The sequence below is a fragment of the Microchirus variegatus genome, assembly GCF_963457635.1.
Source record: "Microchirus variegatus genome assembly, chromosome: 10".
Classification (NCBI taxonomy): Eukaryota; Metazoa; Chordata; class Actinopteri; order Pleuronectiformes; family Soleidae; genus Microchirus; species Microchirus variegatus.
In genome coordinates, this window is record NC_139811.1 from 7724562 (window position 1) to 7745675 (window position 21114).

General features: G+C 41.5%; 1 protein-coding gene across 1 annotated transcript; it reads left to right on the top strand.

Moving 5' to 3' along the window:
* The first annotated feature begins 654 nt into the window (after positions 1–654).
* smarca4a (SWI/SNF related BAF chromatin remodeling complex subunit ATPase 4a) lies at positions 655–17491 on the top strand. Its single transcript, XM_083896679.1, has 34 exons — positions 655–738; positions 2840–3103; positions 3284–3416; positions 4615–5064; positions 6695–6793; positions 6887–7142; positions 7253–7379; positions 7501–7674; positions 7797–7970; positions 8070–8237; positions 8329–8379; positions 8495–8625; positions 9196–9256; positions 9377–9492; positions 9646–9793; positions 9893–10056; positions 10532–10598; positions 10699–10809; positions 10895–11137; positions 11227–11340; positions 11623–11730; positions 11856–11942; positions 12029–12075; positions 12177–12343; positions 12909–13072; positions 13157–13423; positions 13958–14035; positions 14126–14344; positions 14483–14742; positions 15250–15355; positions 15451–15552; positions 15648–15780; positions 15884–16032; positions 16891–17491. Exons 2-34 carry the CDS (start codon positions 2882–2884, stop codon positions 16921–16923), a joined length of 4929 nt encoding a protein of 1642 aa, XP_083752805.1. The 5' UTR covers positions 655–738; positions 2840–2881; the 3' UTR covers positions 16924–17491.
* Positions 17492–21114: the final 3623 nt, after the last annotated feature.

Genomic DNA, 21114 nt, shown 5'->3' on the forward strand with positions numbered 1-21114 from the left:
CAATTGAGAATAAATGTATTTATATGTATATTTTAGTATTCAAAAACAAAAGACATTTAATTTTTATTTACTTATTTGCTCTATTTAAAATAAATAAAACGATTTGTGAATTAATCTAGTTTGATTCGTCATTATTAAATCAATAAACACAGTTGAGGTGTGGATACAGGAGACAATAATGCAATATTACTGATGTCAAACGCCAAAAAAGGACGAAAGACAAAGAAAACAGGAGTCGATTACTTGTCGAACACAAACAACCACACGTTAACAACGACTACACCGAAAAACACTGTGTTCTGTTTGACTCTGTCCTCGAAAAACGCGTTTTAAAGCAATAATCTTGGAGCTTTTATCGTGTAAAAGCACATATTGTTGACGATACAGTCAGTCAACGTGTCCTTCACACACACACACACACACATACACACAGTGCTTTTACTCGATGAAAGCCCCATCCCCCACGCTGCCGCTGCCGCCGTCGCCGGCTTCTCGCTCTTTCGTTCCTGCCTGAGCATGCGGGAAGTGACCGAGACGAGCACAGGAGGCGCTGTTGAGTCGCACAAAGCCGGTTTCCCTGCGATACAATCTGCCGAGAGGAGGAGGTAGAGGCGGAGGAGGAGGAGGGGGTGAAGGAAAAAAACCAACTGGGTAGGTCGGTCTTTGTTTCTGGCTAGGAGGAAAAACCGAGAGACGTTGAAACCGGTGAGGAATCAAACATCGCCTTTCGCCACTCGCGTAAGTAAAAGTGTGACTCTGTGGCTGGTTTAAGCGACGTTTTTCGACGAGAAATGTGTTCACGCTTGGTGTTTTTTGTGTCGGGGGAAAACGATGAACCCGACATTACAGTGCTGCTGCTGCCGCTGCCGCTGCTGTGGCGCGACACTGAGCAATGAATGAAATTTGTTTTTGGAAATGTAGTCAGAGCGGAGCGCTGAGCCAAGGGTACGGGAGGCGCGTTGGATCAATCATCTCCAGCGACGAAGGGATGCTCTCCCCGCTCACATGTCGCCGCTTTTTGTTGCGCCAACATCTCCACAAAACGGCACAATTTTCTACAGAACCGGCCTGGGAGAGCATGGCCGTTACTGCTAACGCGTTAGCATGCTAGCCACAGTCAGCAGCCAGCTTATGGAGTTGTACGCGTTAACCGAGCTTTGCGAGTTGCGTGTTTTAAGTGTTCTTCGTGGCTTTACCTGAACTTAAAAATGCTTTTAAGTCTCAGTCGGTTGTGAAGTAAAAACAGAAAAAAACACAGAAGTCGTGTTGCTGTTTGAGAAACGAGAGGTTGAAATGTTGGGCTTTAATTGACGTAATGTAGCGTCAACTATAGAACCCGGCTAGGCCTGGCTAGCGTTAGCAAAGCTAATAATGCTAATAATAGTTAACTCGGTAGTTATTTTCTTCTAAATGTTCACAGTATTTGAACAAGTGAGCGAATGTGTTTTTTATTTTGTTCAGCTGGCCGCTCAGTATTACACAAACACACAAACACATGCACGTTTGTTTCCGTCTCGACATAGTTTGTTTACTGTACACTGCAGCTCCATCTACAACGGGTTTCTTTCACCTTGTTTGTAACCACTGGAGTGATTGTTTTGACTGTTTACATCCTGTGAATCCGTTACTTGGCCTCACCACTTGGCTTTTGTTATGTTTTATCAGTCTGCATAATTCAGTCTTCCTTCGTTCTGAAACTGAATGTGAACATCCCCCATAGCCTTAAGATAGAGCAAATGTAAAGGGATAATTCTTCACAACAAAATCTCATCCACCCTTCAGCTGAAGTTGTATTATTTGTGCTTTGGCTTATGTGTTTGTGATTTGCTCTTTGCAAAGCATCAGGTATCACGTATTACAACGCAACAGCAGCACCACTTAAAGTTTACAAATCAATAATTTAATTTGATTAATTTAAACCATTTCTTTATCCAGCCATTAAAAGTATCTTCTTGAGTTGGTTGCAACAATTATTTGATCAGTTAATTATTGTTTACCAAGTGAATCACCATTAATTCTCATAATCAGTTCTGTGATTTCAGCTTCTTAAACGTGAATATTACATGGCATCTTTATTATTATTAGTTTATTTAAAAGGGGAAAGTGCAATTTCATAGAACACATGATTACACATGGTTAAAAAGGCCAGAATTAGCCAGAATGCCCTCTTTGACAGTAAATTGAATAACTTTGTTTTGTGGACAAAAGAAAACATTTGAAGATGTGGTCATTTTGAAGTATTGGGGTGGAAAAACCTCGCCCAAAAACAGTTAACATTTTAAACCATGTTCTTCATTTGTATGGACCAAACAACTAACTGATTAATCGAACAATAGTTGCAACCCTTTTCTTGAATTCTTGAAGTAGTTTAAATATGCTGGTGTATTGTGTACTGTTGGTGAAGACGAATAAGCAATCTGAAGACACATTTGATTGTGGGTTATTTAGTGACACCCTTTTTCACCTCTGATAATCGATATTCAAAACAATATATCAATAATTAAAACAAAGAATCCATACATTAGAAGATGATTAGTTTGTTGCTACTGATCACATCAATCCAGAAAACCTGTTTTGTTTAGGAAGGACTGTCACCTTTTTGTAAATAATGATGGTGATGGTTTGTATTATTTTCACTTTGTAGATTATCTGTTATTGTGTAAACAAGGCAACACACGTAATCTCTCTATCACATGAATTATGACCGTAGCACATATTGTTTAGTTCTCGTTTTTTTCTTAATTATATATTCAGATTCATACTGTTGTGTGCATAGCACATCTCATGTACATATATCATCATCATCACTCCCTAAACTTTTTTTCACCTCACTTCCCAGGGGTCCTTGCTGCTGCCAGTCATTTCAAGTTTCCCCGGAGAGATGTCCACCCCTGACCCGCCGATGGGAGGGACACCTCGGCCTGGACCCTCCCCAGGCCCAGGGCCATCTCCAGGAGGCATAATGGGACCAAGCCCGGGACCCTCACCAGGCTCGGCCCACAGTATGATGGGACCCAGCCCAGGACCTCCTGGATCCGGACACCCTCACCCTCCACAGGGACCCTCAGGATATCCTCAGGACAACATGCACCAGATGCACAAAGTACTTGAGATTATTCAGTATCAGCTAAGCAGTTTCATCAGTATTGTGAAATTCTGTGCACATTATCTGAATCTAAATATGATCCTCATCTTGTACACTGAAGTGTTGACACTGCATGTGGTAAAAATACCTTTGTTTGGTTTTAATTGACTGATAAGGATTATTCTCACTATTAATCAGCCCATGGAAGCCATGCATGAGAAGGGAATGCCTGATGACCCTCGCTATGGGCAGATGAAGGGCATAGGCATGAGACCGGGGCCACACAGTGGTATGGGACCTCCACCAAGCCCCATGGACCAACATTCCCAAGGTAACACATCCAATAATGTTTTATGTTGTACTGCCTGTGTTAGAAACGTAAAAACTCCAATTCACCAAGGTGTCAAATCACAGTGGGTGATGAGAGACTGAAATTGTAGACATCCTTTTTGTTCCAGAAAAGCACCAAGCAGGATAGACTGATAGCACTGTTGCACAGACACAGAGTGTGTGAACACTGAGCTCCCATCTAGCCGGTTCCTCTTGTTTTGCTGCTCATATGGCAGCATGAGCAAACAGCAGTCGGCAGGGCGCTGGGCGGGGCGGCGCTCAGGGGTTTTCCCTTTCCAGACAAGAAGCTACTTCAATACAAACCACACAGTCAGTTAGCAACAGAGGATAAGAAGGGAGAGACATTCATAGAAGCACTTTAAAAAAAAAAGAATTATTATTTATCTGTTTTATCTAGCTTATAGTCAATAGGTTTCCATGAGTTAAGTCAAGCTTTGGTTGCCATAAAAACAGACACTCGCTTTACTGAATAATGTCTGACTCTATGTGACAGAATTGAATTGAATTGAATTGAATTGAATTGAATTGAATTGAATTGAATTGAATTGAATTGAATTGAATGACTTTATTCCTCCCCGGGGGGACACACACATTTACAATGGCTCAGTTAAGGTGACGAGGTGCAGAAATGTGCAAGGGCATAATAAGTAAAAAAAAAAATAAACATAAAGATAAGAGTTAAAATAAAATACAATATGGTAAAAAAAAAAAAAAAATGACATTAAATATAAGTAAGAATAAATAAATATGACCTTTTCATGCATTTTGTGGTTGACATATTTTGTCACAGACCAAAGAAACTGAAGCTTTCAGTTTGTTTGTACCAAGCCAAGTGCCATTCGGCATCTTTCTACCATCCATTATCTTCAAAATATTATACATTTGGGCTCCTCTCGTCAATACAAAAAAGCAACAGTCTGGACTATGTTTTTCTCGTCAATGTATTTCTGTCATCATCATCTAGTCCTGTTTGGCTCCAGTTTAGCGCAAACATGCAATGCAAATCAACTCCCAACAGCATTATCTGAGTGTTTTAGTTTGTTTTGAGAAATTCAATTTAGTACTAGTTCTGTCAGGCTAAAAGTCAATCTTTAGTCAGACTTGCTGAGTAAATGCTCTATTTTTAAGAATGTGACGGAATTACCAAGTGTATCATGCATCTGTTCTGTGCTCCACAGGTTACCCTTCACCATTGGGTGGGTCAGATCACGCACCTAGCCCTGTCCCAGCCAATGGCCCTCCCTCTGGCCCTATGATGCCAGGAGGTCCACCTGGTCCTGGGGCAGGACCTATGGAGGGCAGTGGTGACCCGAATCAGGGCTTGGTTCAACCTAACCGCGGCGGTCCCCCTCCAGGCGGACCAGTAGCTGGACCCGGCGGTGCAGGTGGACCCACTCCTTTCAACCAGAACCAGTTGCACCAACTCAGGGCCCAGATCATGGCTTACAAAATGCTGACACGCAGTCAGCCTCTACCGGAGCACTTGCAGATGGCCGTGCAAGGGAAGAGGCCCATGCCAGGGATGCAGCAACAGCCGGTGCCTAACATGCCACCTTCTGCAGGACCTGGGGGTGGACCTGTGCCTGGGCCGGGACCAGCTCAAGCCAATTACAACAGACCACCACATGGTGAGTCAAAGAAAGGCTCCTGGAAGCCTTTTTAGTGTATGAAGGAGTCCAAGCTGCCAACAGTGGTGCTGGAGGACCTTTTGTGTTTGTGTTCTGACTTGTTTTCTTATTGGGGCCCCAAGTCACTGCCAAGGACTGGGAGCCAACCAATGCATAGCATAGCATAGCATTCTGTGACAGCGGCGCCACAAGCCCTGTTGTTTTTGTTCAGATTGTATTCTTATTTGGGCACAAAGTGGCTAATGGCAGTACTGGAAGCCTAATTGTATTAGTTCGGATTATTATCATTATGTAGAAAAACCATTTTGATTGTATCACATAACATTAAAGGACGTAGACATTAAAGGACGAGGCTTGGGAGCCCGAGCATACCGAGCTCATACTCTGACTCCTCGTCCATTAAACAGCTGGTTCATGCCAATGTCGATGACCTCTCACACAAGGGCAAGGCTCGGAGCCTCATTATACCTGCGTGCAGGTCTTGTTATTAATTGTGATTTTGATCAAGCAAATTTGTAGCATGAGCTTGAAACAAAGAAAGCAGGTTATTTGATAGCAACATTGACCCCTGGTGGATGAACTGTTTGTGTTCAGTTGCACCAGACATTCACCAATTATGTGAACATGTAGATTAATATTATTGCTAGTGCTTTCAGGGTTATTTCAGTCAAGTTAAAAAAATAAATAAAAATAAGACTAATGAATTGCATTACATAGCTCCCCTTTTATGACATGAGAGTCGGTTTGCATCATCAGCTACCTGACGTGATCAGACCGACTTCTCCCTCCTAAAGGAGACGTGCAGACTCCTCGTGCATGAGCTCAATATTAATGGATATTAAAATAATAAATTGCCGTCCTCCCTCTTCATTTGCATGTGCTGATGCTCTTTAGCCTGTTCTCTCTGGAGGTCTCTCTTTTTTTACCTGCAGCAGTCAGGTACTGCAAAGTATCTCGCACATTAGTGCTGACTCTCTGTGCCACCTTTAATTTGAACACAGTAGTGAGGCTGTAACTAACGGTTATTTTCTGTTGATTATTTTCTCTATTAATGAAGTACTTGTTTGGTTCATGAAAAATCGATCGGTGTTTTTCAAACCTTGAAATGATGTTTGTCCACAAACCAAAATTATTTTGTTTTCACGATTTCTTTGTTTTATGGAGCAAAGAAACCAGAACATATTCACATTTAAGAAGCTGGAAAATGAGAAGGCTTGTTTTAATTATTGAAAAAACACTTGATTTATAAACAATTAATCAAATAATTGTCACAGCCCTATACAGCAGCACTTAATTTTAATTTATATCTATTATTTCTTACCTTTCTTATCATCACTATCGATGTCTGACACTTAACAGAAAAGCAGTTTTAAACGGTCTTATTCTCCACAGTGAATGTTCAGTGAAAACAATGTTTTGTGGACACAATTGACTTGATTAACTTGATTAATTTGGATCAATAAATCTCAGACTATCCCTTGACAGCCATAATTCCTTTTTTAGAGGTCGCCACATCGCAGTGATCTGCATGTTTGATTTGGAAAAGGTTTTATGCCGAATGCCCTTCATAACACAACCATCCCAATTTATCATAATATAACACATACATTTTTTTATACTATTGTTTCAGGCATGGTTGGCCCCAACATGGCACCTCCTGGACCTGCAGGCGTTCCCCCTGGTATGCAAGGCCAGCCCAACAATGGACCTCCTAAATCATGGCCTGAAGGTAAACTTGATCTTGAGGCTCACTTCAATCATCAACGCTCTTGCCTTTGTCTTGTGCAGCATAACTCATCTCTTCATCCCCGTGTTGGTTTAGGACCAATGGTGAACGCTGCTGCTCCATCGAACCCACCTCAGAAGCTGATTCCACCTCAGCCCACCGGCAGACCCTCCCCTGCTCCTCCCTCTGTGCCTCCTGCTGCGTCCCCGGTTATGCCCCCTCAGACACAGTCCCCAGGCCAGCCTGCCCAGCCTCCGCCAATGATGCTCCACCAGAAGCAGAACCGCATTACCCCCATTCAAAAACCCCGTGGGCTGGACCCAGTGGAGATCCTTCAGGAGAGGGAATACAGGTAAGAGAGTGTGTTTGGAAACAATGCAGACAATTCCTTGTTAGGGCGAATTAAATAATGCTTTGAATTTATGTGTTTATTTGAAATGTGTACTTTTCTTTTTTTTAAAGGTTACAAGCCCGCATTGCTCATCGAATCCAGGAGCTGGAGAACCTGCCCGGCTCTTTAGCTGGTGACCTGCGCACTAAGGCCAACATTGAGCTCAAGGCCCTGAGGCTGCTTAACTTCCAGAGACAGGTAGAAATAATATAAATATTTAAAAAAATATATGTTCCAGCCTACCTGATCACTTAATCAAGTAAAGAATCGAATATTACTGTTTCACGAGGATCTGATGTGATGTATTTTGTGCCCACAGCTGCGTCAGGAGGTGGTGGTTTGCATGCGGCGTGACACTGCTTTGGAAACTGCCCTGAACGCCAAGGCCTACAAACGCAGCAAACGCCAGTCTCTGCGCGAGGCCCGCATCACAGAGAAGCTTGAAAAACAACAGAAGATCGAACAGGAGAGGAAACGTCGTCAGAAACACCAGGTAAAGTTATGAGCCACGGCAAATGGTTTGACCGGACCATTTTTTTAACCATTCCTTAAAGGTGAGCAAAAAGAGCCTAATTTCAGTTTGCTAAATAATGGTGTATACTTTTATTCTGACAGGAATACCTCAACAGCATCCTGCAGCACGCTAAGGACTTTAAGGAGTACCATCGCTCCATCACAGCAAAGCTCCAGAAGGCCACCAAAGCTGTCGCCACCTATCATGCCAACACGGAGCGCGAACAGAAGAAAGAGAATGAGCGCATTGAAAAAGAGAGAATGCGGAGGCTTATGGTGCGACTCAAATCTATATACATGTATTACATTCAGTAAACAAATGGCAGAACTGTTTATTTATCAAGCACCTGACCCCCTCTGTGAATCCTTTACCAGGCTGAAGATGAAGAAGGTTATCGTAAACTTATTGACCAGAAGAAAGACAAGCGTCTGGCTTACTTGCTGCAGCAGACGGACGAGTACGTGGCCAATCTCACCGAGCTGGTGCGTGCCCATAAAGCCGTACAAGCTCTCAAAGAAAAGAAGAAGAAGAAGAAAAAGAAGGTGAGTGTCTTTTAGTGTGGATTCATAGTAAGTCTTTAAATTCTAATTTGATGTTTTTTTTAAAAATACCTGAATTCTTGTCTGGTTTCAGAAGCCAGAGGCTACAGAGGACGGTGCTGCTACTCTGGGACCTGATGGAGAGGTGACTTTTAATTAATTAAACCAAATTGTTAACCTTTGCTAACTAAATAATATATTAACTATTGGTATGTTGTGTATTGGTAAATAAAGCCCAATGTTTTTCTCTCTCCTCCCAGCCCTTAGATGAGACCAGTCAAATGAGTGACCTACCAGTGAAGGTCATCCATGTGGACAGTGGAAAGATCTTGACTGGGGTAGAAGCACCTAAGGCTGGTCAGCTAGAGACTTGGCTTGAAATGAACCCAGGGTACGTGTCACGTGACTTTTACTTTGTTTGACGTAGACACTTCTATCCCATGTGTGTTCCCTTGTTTTAATACTGTTGCACCTAGATTCTAACTCTGCTTAAATTGAATCCTATAGAATAACATATTAAAAGTTGCAGCCCAGACTCTTGTCAAATTTATTTCTCGTGGCACAAAAAACTCATGTTTTGATGCCTCGAGATTTTGCGATTTGACCAGTGCTGTGTCAATTTTTGCACCCAGACCCGTATTGGACAATACCAGCCGTCAATCACAAAGATGTCCACTGGTATCCATAGTGTTTATCATCTATTTCCCTCTAAAATTGGAACATAATTTATAAACTTGCCTGTTATATTGAAGAAGACCTGAAACTAGTGATTGAGAGGAAATGTTGATATTATAAATCAAGAGAGAAGCAACAAGCAGTCACCCTTCCCATTCTACTTCCTGTGTTTTATTTTTCAAGTGTAATGTTTTTGGTGCTTTATAACTGCTGTCCTTTAGCAGAACACTAGAGACAACACTGTCTTATCTCTGATTGTGTCTCACTTTGTCAAAAACACCCACAGATATGAAGTAGCGCCACGTTCAGACAGTGAAGAAAGCGGCTCGGAAGAGGAAGACGATGAGGTCCGTTGTTTAACTTTTTTCGTCAAAAGCCAAACCTTTCACTTGCAATTTTCCTGTTGACATTTTTCTCACTTTTCTCTTTGTTGTATTTGATTTTTTTTTTTTTTTTTGCTACCTCAGGAGGATGAAGAGGAGCAGCAGCCACACTCCACTGCAGCTCCAGCAGAGGAGAAGAAGAAGATTCCAAACCCTGACACTGAAGAAGTATCTGAAGTGGACGTCCAGCACATCATTGAGTAAGATGGAACCACTGGGATCTCAGTGTTATTACTCCATGTTCTATTGTCGTCTTTGTAGGCTACAAACCTCTATTTTTATACAACCAAATCATGCAAAGATACAGCAGACTTCCTATCTCATCTCGCTGTATCTTGTCTCTCTCCCTCCAGACACGCCAAGCAGGACGTCGATGATGAGTACGGTAATGCGAGCTTCAACAGAGGCCTGCAGTCCTACTACGCTGTGGCACATGCGGTCACCGAGAAAGTGGATAAACAGTCCTCACTGTTGATCAACGGCCAGCTCAAGCAATACCAGGTAGAGGAGAATATCTTTGTTTGAAGATTAGATTAGAGTGTCTTGTATTCTCATCTGTAGAAAAAAAAAGGTCTTAACTTTGTTGTTTTAATTGCTCAGGTCAAAGGTCTGGAGTGGCTGGTGTCCCTTTACAACAACAACTTGAATGGCATCCTGGCTGATGAGATGGGTCTCGGCAAAACCATCCAGACCATTGCCCTCATCACTTACCTCATGGAGTTAAAGCGCATCAATGGACCCTTCCTCATCATCGTACCTCTCTCGTGAGTCATAACACCCTAATACCAACTTGAAAATTGAGTGCGTGACTTTAAAATACAATCAGACACTACACTATACATTGTTAATGTGGTACACGACTATTCTAGCTGCAAACGTCTGGTTTTTAATGGAATATAGGTGTATAGAGGCCCATTTCCAGTGTTCTAATGGTACATTGTGTTCGCTAATGGCGTTAGAAGGCTATTGGATGATTAGAAAAACCTTGAAAACCCTTGTGCAATGATGTTAGCACAGCTGAAAGCCGTTTTACTGGTTCTTTGACGAAATGGCAAAATAATTATTTGGAATAAAAATCATTATTTCTAATCTTGTCAATGTTGTTTGTCAATTGTTAACTCTTTTGATGAATAAAATTGTATAGGTGACCCCATAAACTTTTCAACGGTAGTGTACGTACATGTGTTAAAGAAGACACTTTAGTAAACCACATTTGTTGTTGTTGTTTTTTCTCCCCAGAACTCTATCGAACTGGGTTTATGAGTTTGATAAGTGGGCGCCATCTGTGGTCAAGGTGTCGTACAAGGTCAGTGGCACCGGCTTGAATATTGTGTCATAATTAATCATTAATAAATATTTTTGAATACAAATATCAGTTGTAAGACAGTTCTCTTCTTCCATTTTAGGGCTCTCCGGCTGCTCGCCGTGCATTTATTCCAATCCTGCGCAGTGGCAAGTTCAATGTGCTGCTGACCACTTATGAGTACATTATCAAAGATAAACAAGTGCTAGCAAAGGTAAGGAAGCTTCGAGGTCGTGCAACATTCACACATCCACGTGACGTTCCTCTTTCTAACTCCCTAAACGCTCTCTTCCTAAAAGCTGCGCTGGAAGTACATGATCGTGGACGAGGGCCACCGCATGAAGAACCACCACTGCAAGCTGACTCAGGTGTTGAACACGCACTACTTGGCCCCCCGGCGTGTGCTTCTCACTGGCACTCCGCTGCAGAACAAGCTACCTGAGCTCTGGGCCCTGCTCAACTTCCTCCTGCCCACCATCTTCAAGAGCTGCAGCACATTTGAGCAGTGGTTTAACGCTCCCTTCGCCATGACTGGAGAGAAGGTAATAATCATCATCAACGTGACTTCCCTTAAAATGTTGTCTCAGTCCATCTTGCCTCACCCTCTTCATCTTTTTTGTCTTAACTCCAGGTTGACCTAAATGAAGAAGAGACCATTCTGATTATTCGCCGTTTACACAAAGTTCTCCGACCTTTCTTGCTGCGCCGACTCAAGAAGGAAGTGGAGGCCCAGCTGCCTGAGAAGGTCAGGCTGCATTCAGATTGGTTTTACTTCCTTATTTGGAGATTGTTATTAATAATTAAAAAAAATGTCCTGGATATTACACACTTTTTCATACAAGATCAAATTTAGGTTTGGTTTTCATTACTTTTCTGCTACTTCTGCTACTGCCTCTAATATTTAGACCTGAAATTAAGTTTGTATTAAAGCTGCTTTATTACGTATAAATCTCACATTGTATTACTTTAAATTACATTTACTGTTAGGCCATCGCATTGATCTTTCCTTTCCTCCGTGTGTGTTTAGGTGGAGTATGTGATCAAGTGCGACATGTCAGCCCTACAGAGGGTGTTGTACAGACACATGCAGGCCAAAGGTGTGCTGCTCACAGATGGCTCGGAAAAAGACAAGAAGGTAGAGAGAAGATCATGTCTTGTAACATTTACTTCCCTTCATTTTTTATTTGAAATCTCAGAAAGTAATGGTTGGAAACTAAACTGGTGTATTTCTCTATTTCCTTCTTCTTCTTAATATCCCAGGGTAAAGGAGGCACGAAGACCTTGATGAACACTATCATGCAGCTGAGAAAGATTTGCAACCATCCCTACATGTTCCAGCACATTGAGGTACGAGAAGACACTTAAATATACTGAAAAAAAAAGTATGTAAATGTTGAATTTAGAGCAAAACTAATGAACCTTTTGTTTTACAGGAGTCTTTCTCTGAGCATCTTGGGTACACTGGGGGAGTCGTCTCTGGGTATGTTTAAGTTTGAACTTGTGTCTTGTGTTGGTGTGGATGTCTTGTTATATACTGGCTCACTTGATGCTCATACTCTCTCTCTCTCTGTCTGTTTCCAGAGCCGACCTCTATCGCTCCTCTGGGAAGTTTGAGCTGCTCGATCGTATCCTGCCCAAGCTGAGGGCCACCTCACACAAAGTGCTGCTCTTCTGTCAAATGACCACACTCATGACCATCATGGAGGACTACTTTGGATTCCGCAACTTCAAGTACCTGCGTCTGGATGGTGAGAAATCTTCCTCCCACGGCTTGAGCCAATTTTTTATTTACAGGGATGTCCTGATCCTGGTGTTTGGATTAAAATGGAAGCTGATGTGTGCATTTATTTTAACTAATTGAAGATCTGCAATCATCAGCTGCATTTATTACCTGTGTTTGATATAGTTGATCATAATTTAAGACAATGCCTTGTTTCAATCCACTACCATTCGCTCTGTCCTCTCCTGGGGTGAACGTTGTTGCTGTAACTCAAGTTTACGACACTCGTTTGTCTTTGTACATAAAGTTTGTACTTGAACACTGTTTTTTATCAAACCACATGATCCACAAACATGCAGAAAAGCAATATTTTCACTATTTTGGTGGCAGTTTAGACGTCATACTCAATCACAGTGCTGGTTTTAGCGCTCAGAGACCAACACTGTGCAGCCTCACAGCAGCAGTACAGAATATTGATCTATTTTACTGAAATACAAGGTTGAGACTTGTCGCAGTTTCGCAAGATAAATGGAAACACTGCTGAAATGTTTTTGGATTCACTTTTTCACATTCGATGTTTTCACCTCCCGTAGGAACCACTAAGGCAGAGGACCGTGGCATGCTGCTTAAGACATTCAATGACCCAGCCTCTGAGTACTTTGTGTTCTTGCTTAGTACCAGGGCTGGAGGCCTGGGTCTGAACCTGCAGTCTGCCGACACCGTCGTCATCTTCGACAGCGACTGGAACCCACACCAGGTACTGCCTCCCCCCACAGGTCTCCGTTATTGCAAAGATAGCGTAACCACCTAAACTTAATCAACCACGTTTCTCCGCACACAGGACTTGCAGGCGCAGGACAGAGCCCACAGGATCGGTCAGCAGAACGAGGTGCGCGTCCTCCGCCTCTGCACGGTCAACAGCGTGGAGGAGAAGATCCTGGCAGCGGCCAAGTACAAACTGAACGTGGACCAGAAGGTCATCCAGGCCGGCATGTTCGACCAGAAGTCGTCAGGCTGTGAGCGCCGCGCCTTCTTACAGGCCATTCTGGAGCACGAGGAGCAGGACGAGGTCGGGTCTCGAGGAGGGCACAGCGCCAGAGGGGCATGGGTGCGTGTGATCTGAACCTGTCCCGTACATTGCGCATCCACCCACATCAGCCTGTGTGCTGTTGTGCCTCATCATTCTCTTTTTTCTTGTTCCTCTCCCCTCTGTCTCTTTTCCTTAATTTTCCTCAGGATTTGTGAGTTCTCATCAATCCAGACTTCTCCTTTTCTCGCTTATTTATTTGCTTCTGCACAAACCTTTAATGGTTAATATAACACTTTATCTCCTACACTAACATACTGACTTTCCCTTTTTTCTTCTTCTTTTTTCATTGTTCTGCTGTTCTGACTGAAAACCTTTTAATTTTTCTGCTTTCTAATGTTAATTTCTACTGATAACTAACTTTTGAACATATACGCCTGTAATATAATGTACTATAGTGCTGTAATGATGCAATATAATACATTTCTTACATCAAATAACGAGTAACATATACGTTTACTTCATTAGTTCGGTCATAAGTTCAGAGAGGTGGCTCTGAGGTTCCACATACTTCTGCTGATGGCCTCCTATCATACTCGTCTCTTTTATTTATAGGAGGAAGACGAAGTTCCTGATGATGAGACCGTCAATCAGATGATTGCCAGAAGTGAAGAAGAGTTTGAGCTGTTCATGGTACGTCCCACTTCCTTTCTGGTTCTTAGATATTTACACGTTTCACAGTTTAAAGCCACTGAACAACCCTTTTTTTTTTTTTTTGTCCAGCGCATGGATCTAGACAGACGCCGCGAGGAAGCTCGAAACCCGAAGAGGAAGCCTCGTCTGATGGAAGAAGATGACATGCCCAGCTGGATTTTGAAAGACGACGCCGAGGTTGAGAGGCTTACGTGCGAAGAAGAGGAGGAGAAGATGTTTGGCAGAGGGTCCCGCCAACGGAAGGAGGTGGACTACAGTGACTCGCTCACTGAGAAACAGTGGCTCAAGGTGGGGGTCTTTGGAGAACTTTGACAACATTTTTTATTTTCTTTGACAATATATATATATATATATATATATATATATATATATAAAGTCAGTCGTCATCGACTATCGGGCGCTTCTGACCTGAATTTTTCATCACAGGCCATAGAAGAAGGCAATCTAGAAGACATCGAAGAGGAAGTGCGTCACAAAAAGACCACCAGGAAGCGCAAGAGAGACCGCGACCACGACGGCCCGGCCACGCCCAGCTCCAGCAGCGGACGAGTGCGGGACAAGGACGAGGAGGTGAAGAAGGCAAAGAAACGCGGTCGCCCTCCTGCTGAGAAACTCTCACCCAACCCGGCTTCACTAACTAAGAAGATGAAGAAGACGGTTGATGCTGTCATCAAATATAAGGACGGGTGAGAAGAATAGTACATCATCTCTGCAAGCTTATGGATATCAGTTATTACAGTGCGTGTGTATATGTGTGTGTGTGTGTGTGTGTATATATGTATATGTGTATAGATACATATGTGTATGTATATACATATGTGCGTGTGTGTGTGTATATATATATATATATACATATATGTGCGTGTGTATATATATATATATACATATATATACATATATATATATATATATATATATATATATACATATACATATATGTGCGTGTGTGTATATATATATATATATATATATATATATATATATATATATATATATATATATATATATATATATATATATATGTGCGTGCATATGTATATGTGTATATGTGTGTGTATAGTTGTGTATATGTGTATATGTGTATACGTGTATACGTGTATATGTGTATATGTGTATACGTGTATACGTGTATATACATATACACAGTTATTATATAGTGGCACATCCTAACATCACAGCTTCTCTCTCTGTAGTAACGGGCGACAGCTCAGTGAAGTCTTCATCCAACTGCCCTCTCGCAAGGAGCTGCCCGAGTACTACGAGCTCATCCGAAAACCTGTGGACTTCAGAAAAATCAAGGTAATATAATAATGGAATAAAAGGCTTGTTCTTTTTTGGTCATTTCATTACATTGCGTTTGACGTGCGTTTTCCCTCGTTCCCTCGCTCCATCAGGAGAGGATCAGGAGCCATAAGTATCGCAGCCTGAACGACCTGGAGAAGGACGTGATGCTGCTCTGTCAAAATGCCCAGACTTTCAACCTGGAGGGGTCGCTGGTGAGTTATTATATAGAGTTCGATTCATCTGAGATTCATCAATATTTGTAAGAAGCAAGAATCAGAGAGCTTGCGTTTCTCTTCCCGTGTCTCAGATCTACGAGGACTCCATCGTGCTGCAGTCTGTTTTCACCAGCGTGAGACAGAAGATCGAGAAGGACGACGAGAGCGAAGGAGAGGAGAGTGAGGAGGAAGAGGAGGAGATCGACGAAGGCTCCGAGTCGGAATGTGAGTTTGAGAAATGTACGAGCAGAAAAGTGAATATATAATATATATCAGCAGGCAGTGTAATCAGTGCAAAGTTTACAATCTTTGTTTTTTTCCCCCGTAGCTCGCTCGGTAAAGGTGAAGATTAAACTGAGCCGGAAAGAAAAAGGAGATCGTGGGGATCGTGCAGGAAAAGGACAGCGACGAAGGGGCCGCGGCGCCCGTGCTAAACCTGTGGTGAGCGACGATGACAGTGAGGACGAACAGGAAGAGGTGAGAGTTCCCTCTATAATAAAATCCCAGTGAATTAATACATAAAATCACTTCTACTAAATGTTAGTTGGTTGGTTTTGCATTTAATTGTTAAATTTTAATGAATTAATAATTTATTTTGCAAATGTTAAATTGTCATTCATGTTGGATTGTTGGATTGAACTTAACAAGGATTTTCCTCATCATACTGGACTCAACTTATTTTTTTACACATTATACTATTGTCGTCCAAATTTGACTATTTCTTTTGAAAATACATTTTTGGTCCAAGATTTGACAAAAACGTCATACTATACTATGTTGTCCAAAATTTGACCATTTTTTGAAAGAAAAATAATTGGTCCAAAATTTGACAAAAACGTCATACTATATACTGTCGTCTAAAATTTGACAATTTTTGGGGAAAACATTTTGGTCCAAAAATTCGACAACAACGTCATACTATATTATGTTGTCCAAAATTTGAAGAAAAAAAATTGAAAAAAATTTGGTCCAAATTCTTACAAAACCGCCATACTTTACTATGACTTCCAAATTTTTGAAAACATTTTTTTTTGGTCCAATGACATTTTTGTAAAATGTTATGTTTATGTAAAATTAATTAAATTAAAGGTAAATCATTAAGGGTAAAAACACTTTCACCCATTAGTTGCAGCCTTGTTGTTTGTTCTTCTCAAAGAATCGCAACAAAGCACATTTTAATCCTGTTGTGTTGAAAATATCCCCTTGTTTGTTTATGTCATCGTAAATGTCTTTGTATTTGAGATATTTGAAGAAAACATGGATGAAATTTGCGACCACCTCGTCCTATCTGTGTATCCGTGTTGAATAACAAAGGTTAAACCTGTGTCGTTTCAGGAGCGTTCAGCCAGCGGCAGCGACGAGGACTGAAGTGATCGGACCTGAACGGCCCCCTGAGCCCCTTACTGGACTTTATATATTTTACTTAGATACAGCAGGGAGACAGCCAGTGGAAAAAGGCCTAGTTTTACCTAGATGAGCTGATTTTTAGTGAGACTGTTGTATTCTCATTAAAGTATACAATTAATTAAAAACCAATTAAAAACAAAAAAAATATGAAAGCTATGAACCCTCTACTTCCATATTTAAACCCTATTTCCCCCAGTATGAGTAGTAGTGTGTCTCTTTGCCTTTTTGTTTTCTCCTGTAAGTGGAAAATGACAGAGCCTGAATTATAGACTGATCGTGGGCCATAAAAGTCAGCTGTTTTTTTAAAATGGTATTAATTTTTTGTCGTCTTTTACTTTGAGACAACGCGTACATGTGAACCAGGAGTCACTGCATTCCCCCCCTCCCCAAACCCCACCCCCGAGAAAGTCTCTTTTTGAATGCATGTCGTGCGTGTCTGTGGAAATGCACCTGGATGTGTCGTCACTATTATCTCTGTGTTTAATTTAAGACTACAAGCGGGATCACGGTACATCCCCACGCTGCAGTCCCTCCCTCTCAGGTTGTGTATGTGACGGGGTTGGGAAGGACAGGACCATTTTCTTGTGTCGGTGTCACTGGATTCCAAAAAAATACAATAAAGGCATCTCATAATAAATCTGCTGGTGACACTGTTTTTAACTGACCGCACTTATTACATGTGAACACTAGAGGGCCTACTAAGCACACAACACTTCTGATGTGTTTACAGTCACTAGAATGTTTTGTTCCCTCATCCATGTGTTTCTGTTGCTGTACATCTTTTAAATCCTTTAATTAGATTGTTTAATTAAAGGTGCCATATGTAAGAATGTGGCCAAAAACGGTTACTACATCCAAATTCAAAATACCGAGGTCTTTTAGGTTTTGTTTTCTGACGTAACTGGCAACCCGTGGTTGCTCGGCAGCTGATTGGTAGATGGTGGTAGGTGGCGCCACATGCCAAAACATGATTTCAAAACATAAATATGATTTTTAGTCTGCAAAAAAAGAATGTTAATGCAAATATTTTGTCTGTACTGTTGTTGTTGGTGAGTTCAGTTTGTTATATGAACATTATTCCTGAGTCTGTGACATATTAGGAGGATTTTATGGCCAGTTGCTTTAGATTTATTACATAATGCACCTTTAAGTGTGTTGGAGAATCAAAACATGTTAAGTCTGTCCATTATGGGCCCATTGTAGAAGCTTTGTGGAGTTGACCCGGCTCATTCATGGGTCAAAGTGTATTATTTTTCAGATTCTACCAAATTAAGATAATTTCACCTGCGTTTTACACACTCATAGTCTCACTTAATAATCCAACTTTATTTATAAATCACTACAGCTGAAACAAAGTGCTGTACATCACAGATAAATAAATAAAACATACGAACGTGTGACCTAATGGACTGAAAAACAAATGATAAAACAATAAAAAATGCTGTAGAAAATAGACACAAATAAAGAGGTCGTACAATAAAACTATAAAAAACAAACTGGTATTTGTTAAGATCTAATTTATGCTGAGCCAGAAATCGTCATTTCTTGCACAAGAACACGAGCTGGAACTGTCGCATGTGCGGATTTCCACATCGCTGCGATCCCAGTTTTAAAAAATGAGTCATTGAGAAAAAGTGAAGTTTATGTGGCATGACTGTAAATCATCCCACGGAGGAGGAGGAGGAGGAGGAGGAGGAGGCAGCGCTCAAGAATTTGAGTGGGTGTGAAATGTGAGGAGAGAGTGAGGGAGGGAGGCCGGCACACACCGAGAGATCTGTGGCAATACTGAAGTTTCACAGAGGCTGGAAGTTGAGAGAGAGGAATATGATAATTCCAGGAATTCCATGAGCTCCTTCATTCCTCCGAATGAGTGAAGCTGTTCAGCTGGAAGAGGCTTCTGTAGTCTGACTGAACTGATGACAACATTCATCATGTCACACCTCTCCTTCCCCAGTGTGGAGTGTGTTGTGGAAATGAAGGCAGAAAACTACAAAAAAAACAAACAGAAAACAGTGTTACAGTGTAAACAAACAGTGTAATCTGCTGGAAAGCTTCCAAAAGGAGGAAAACTTACTATATTTTAGTGTATTACAATGTCAATATAATCGAGATACTTGTTTACGTTCTTTAATCACAATGTAACACAGGTTCTATAATGTTTATGCATTGCTCAAGTACAGCTTTGAGGTGTTAACACGTCATTTGTATAATTAATTATTTTAGATGTTTTAGCTCAAAGTTTGAGATGGATTTGCTGTTTTCTATCTCATCTTTTTTTTTTACAGGTCTCATACACTTTCACTCAAAAGTGTACGCAAAAATTACAAAAATCATTTTTAATCATCTGACGTTCATCCTGCTAATTATCAATATCCATTGTTGATATATAAAAGAAAAGATTGTGCTGTTTTTGGCCAAGTAATCCAGCCTGTGTGTGTCTGTATAAAAAGCGGATGTAGTCGGTTTGCCAGATGAGGCCGACCTGGAAGTACCAGTTGGCAAAAAATGTATTTAAATGGAACAAAAGTCTATGAAAGTCTCCTCTCAATTGATTTATAATATCAGTAAACAGGAGTTAATGGTGTCAATCATTTTGTTAATTATTGTTCCCGTTTAGGGTTAGCACTGCCCCACAACCCCGCCTTTGGATGGATGGATGTTCCCGTTTAGGGTTAGCACTGGATGGATGGATGTTCCCATTTAGGGTTAGCACTGGATGGATGGATGTTCTCATTTAGGGTTAGCACTGGATGGATGGATGTTCTCATTTAGGGTAGCAAAATCCTGAGGCTTCAAACAGGAGTTTTGATTTCAATGGGTGACTTAGGGGGGGGCGCCTATAGCTGACATAGGGCAAAAGGCGGACGGTGTGTTTGTATGTTTGTATGAAACAAGTAAATTCACCTTCACTTATATCTGCGCAGAGTCTTCTGAGATAAATCTAATCTTATCTGTCCTTCACTCAATAAGCACTTCTCTCATTTACCCTGCGGCCTTTTTACAACCCGTTGTCGGCGTTATCTTCTTCTCCAGGGCCAAGGTTGACGCCTGTGAATGGAACTTCTGCACTCTCCAGGAATGCGTGGCACCATTTTTTCCCAATGGATGATTGACTCAAACAAATCATAACAGAAGTTATTTTACATGAGAAACCCTTCCTCCTTTGTCCTCTGGTGATCCAGCTGCACATGCAGCAACTGCCCACTCTCACTCCCGATTGGCTGCTCTGTGTTTGGTGAATTGGAGCCAAAAACTGCATCTGGGAGAACCTGATCTGACCTTCAGTGGAAAACAGGGAGAGACAGTAACGACACACACACACACACAGAGGCTACATTTGTTTTCCGGGCAGGCCTTTGTGAGTGAAAGCACACTGGAAGAACCAGAAAGAGAGGAGGAGGAGGAGGAGGAGGAGGAGGGGAAAAGTTGTAGCAGAGGGGGGGCGTGTTCTATTTATCTGTGAATAAAAGAGGAACTTATCCTCATCTGCACTCCCTCTTGAATTGACGCCAAGGGCATACGTCAGCGCACCAGTTCTTCTAACACGCTGTGATTTAGATTCTGTTCTATTTGCAAAACAAAGGCAGGAGCGAGGACAGAGCGCTCACTACCGTTCAAAAGTGCGGGCTCACTTATAAATGTCCTTATTTTTTGAAGGAAAAGCACCTTATTTTCCCTAATGAATATAACATTAAATGAATCAGAAATACACTATATACATCGTTAATGTGGTTAAACGACTATTCTAGCTGCAAACGTCTGGTTTTTAACGGAATACGTACGTAGGTGTACAACATTGCGCGAGTAAAGTGAGACGGCTGAAAACACAGAAGAAGAAGAACCAGCAAAACGTTTCAGGAATGAATTCTACTGCACAAAACAAACAGTTTTTCGGCACTGCTGGTGTATACACACAAATGTTTCTTCTGTCAGGTCTGATAGTATTGCTGGACAGAGTCACTTAGAAATGTCCTTATTTTGTAAGGAAAATCACTTTTTTTCCAATGAATATAACATGAAATTAATCAGAAACACACTCTATACATTGTTAATGTGGTAAATTACTATTCTAGCTGCAAACGTCTGGTTTTTAATGGAATATGTACATAGGTGTACAACATTGCGCGAGTAAAGTGAGACGGCTGCAAATAC

Bases quoted from the DNA above. Each gene is read 5' to 3' on its own strand.
- smarca4a (XM_083896679.1), top strand. From the start codon at position 2,882: ATGTCCACCCCTGACCCGCCGATGGGAGGGACACCTCGGCCTGGACCC. The intron at 13,073-13,156 runs GTACTGCCTCCC...CTCCGCACACAG, and splicing joins GCGACTGGAACCCACACCAG to GACTTGCAGGCGCAGGACAG. The intron at 15,781-15,883 runs GTGAGTTTGAGA...TTTCCCCCGTAG, and splicing joins CGAAGGCTCCGAGTCGGAAT to CTCGCTCGGTAAAGGTGAAG.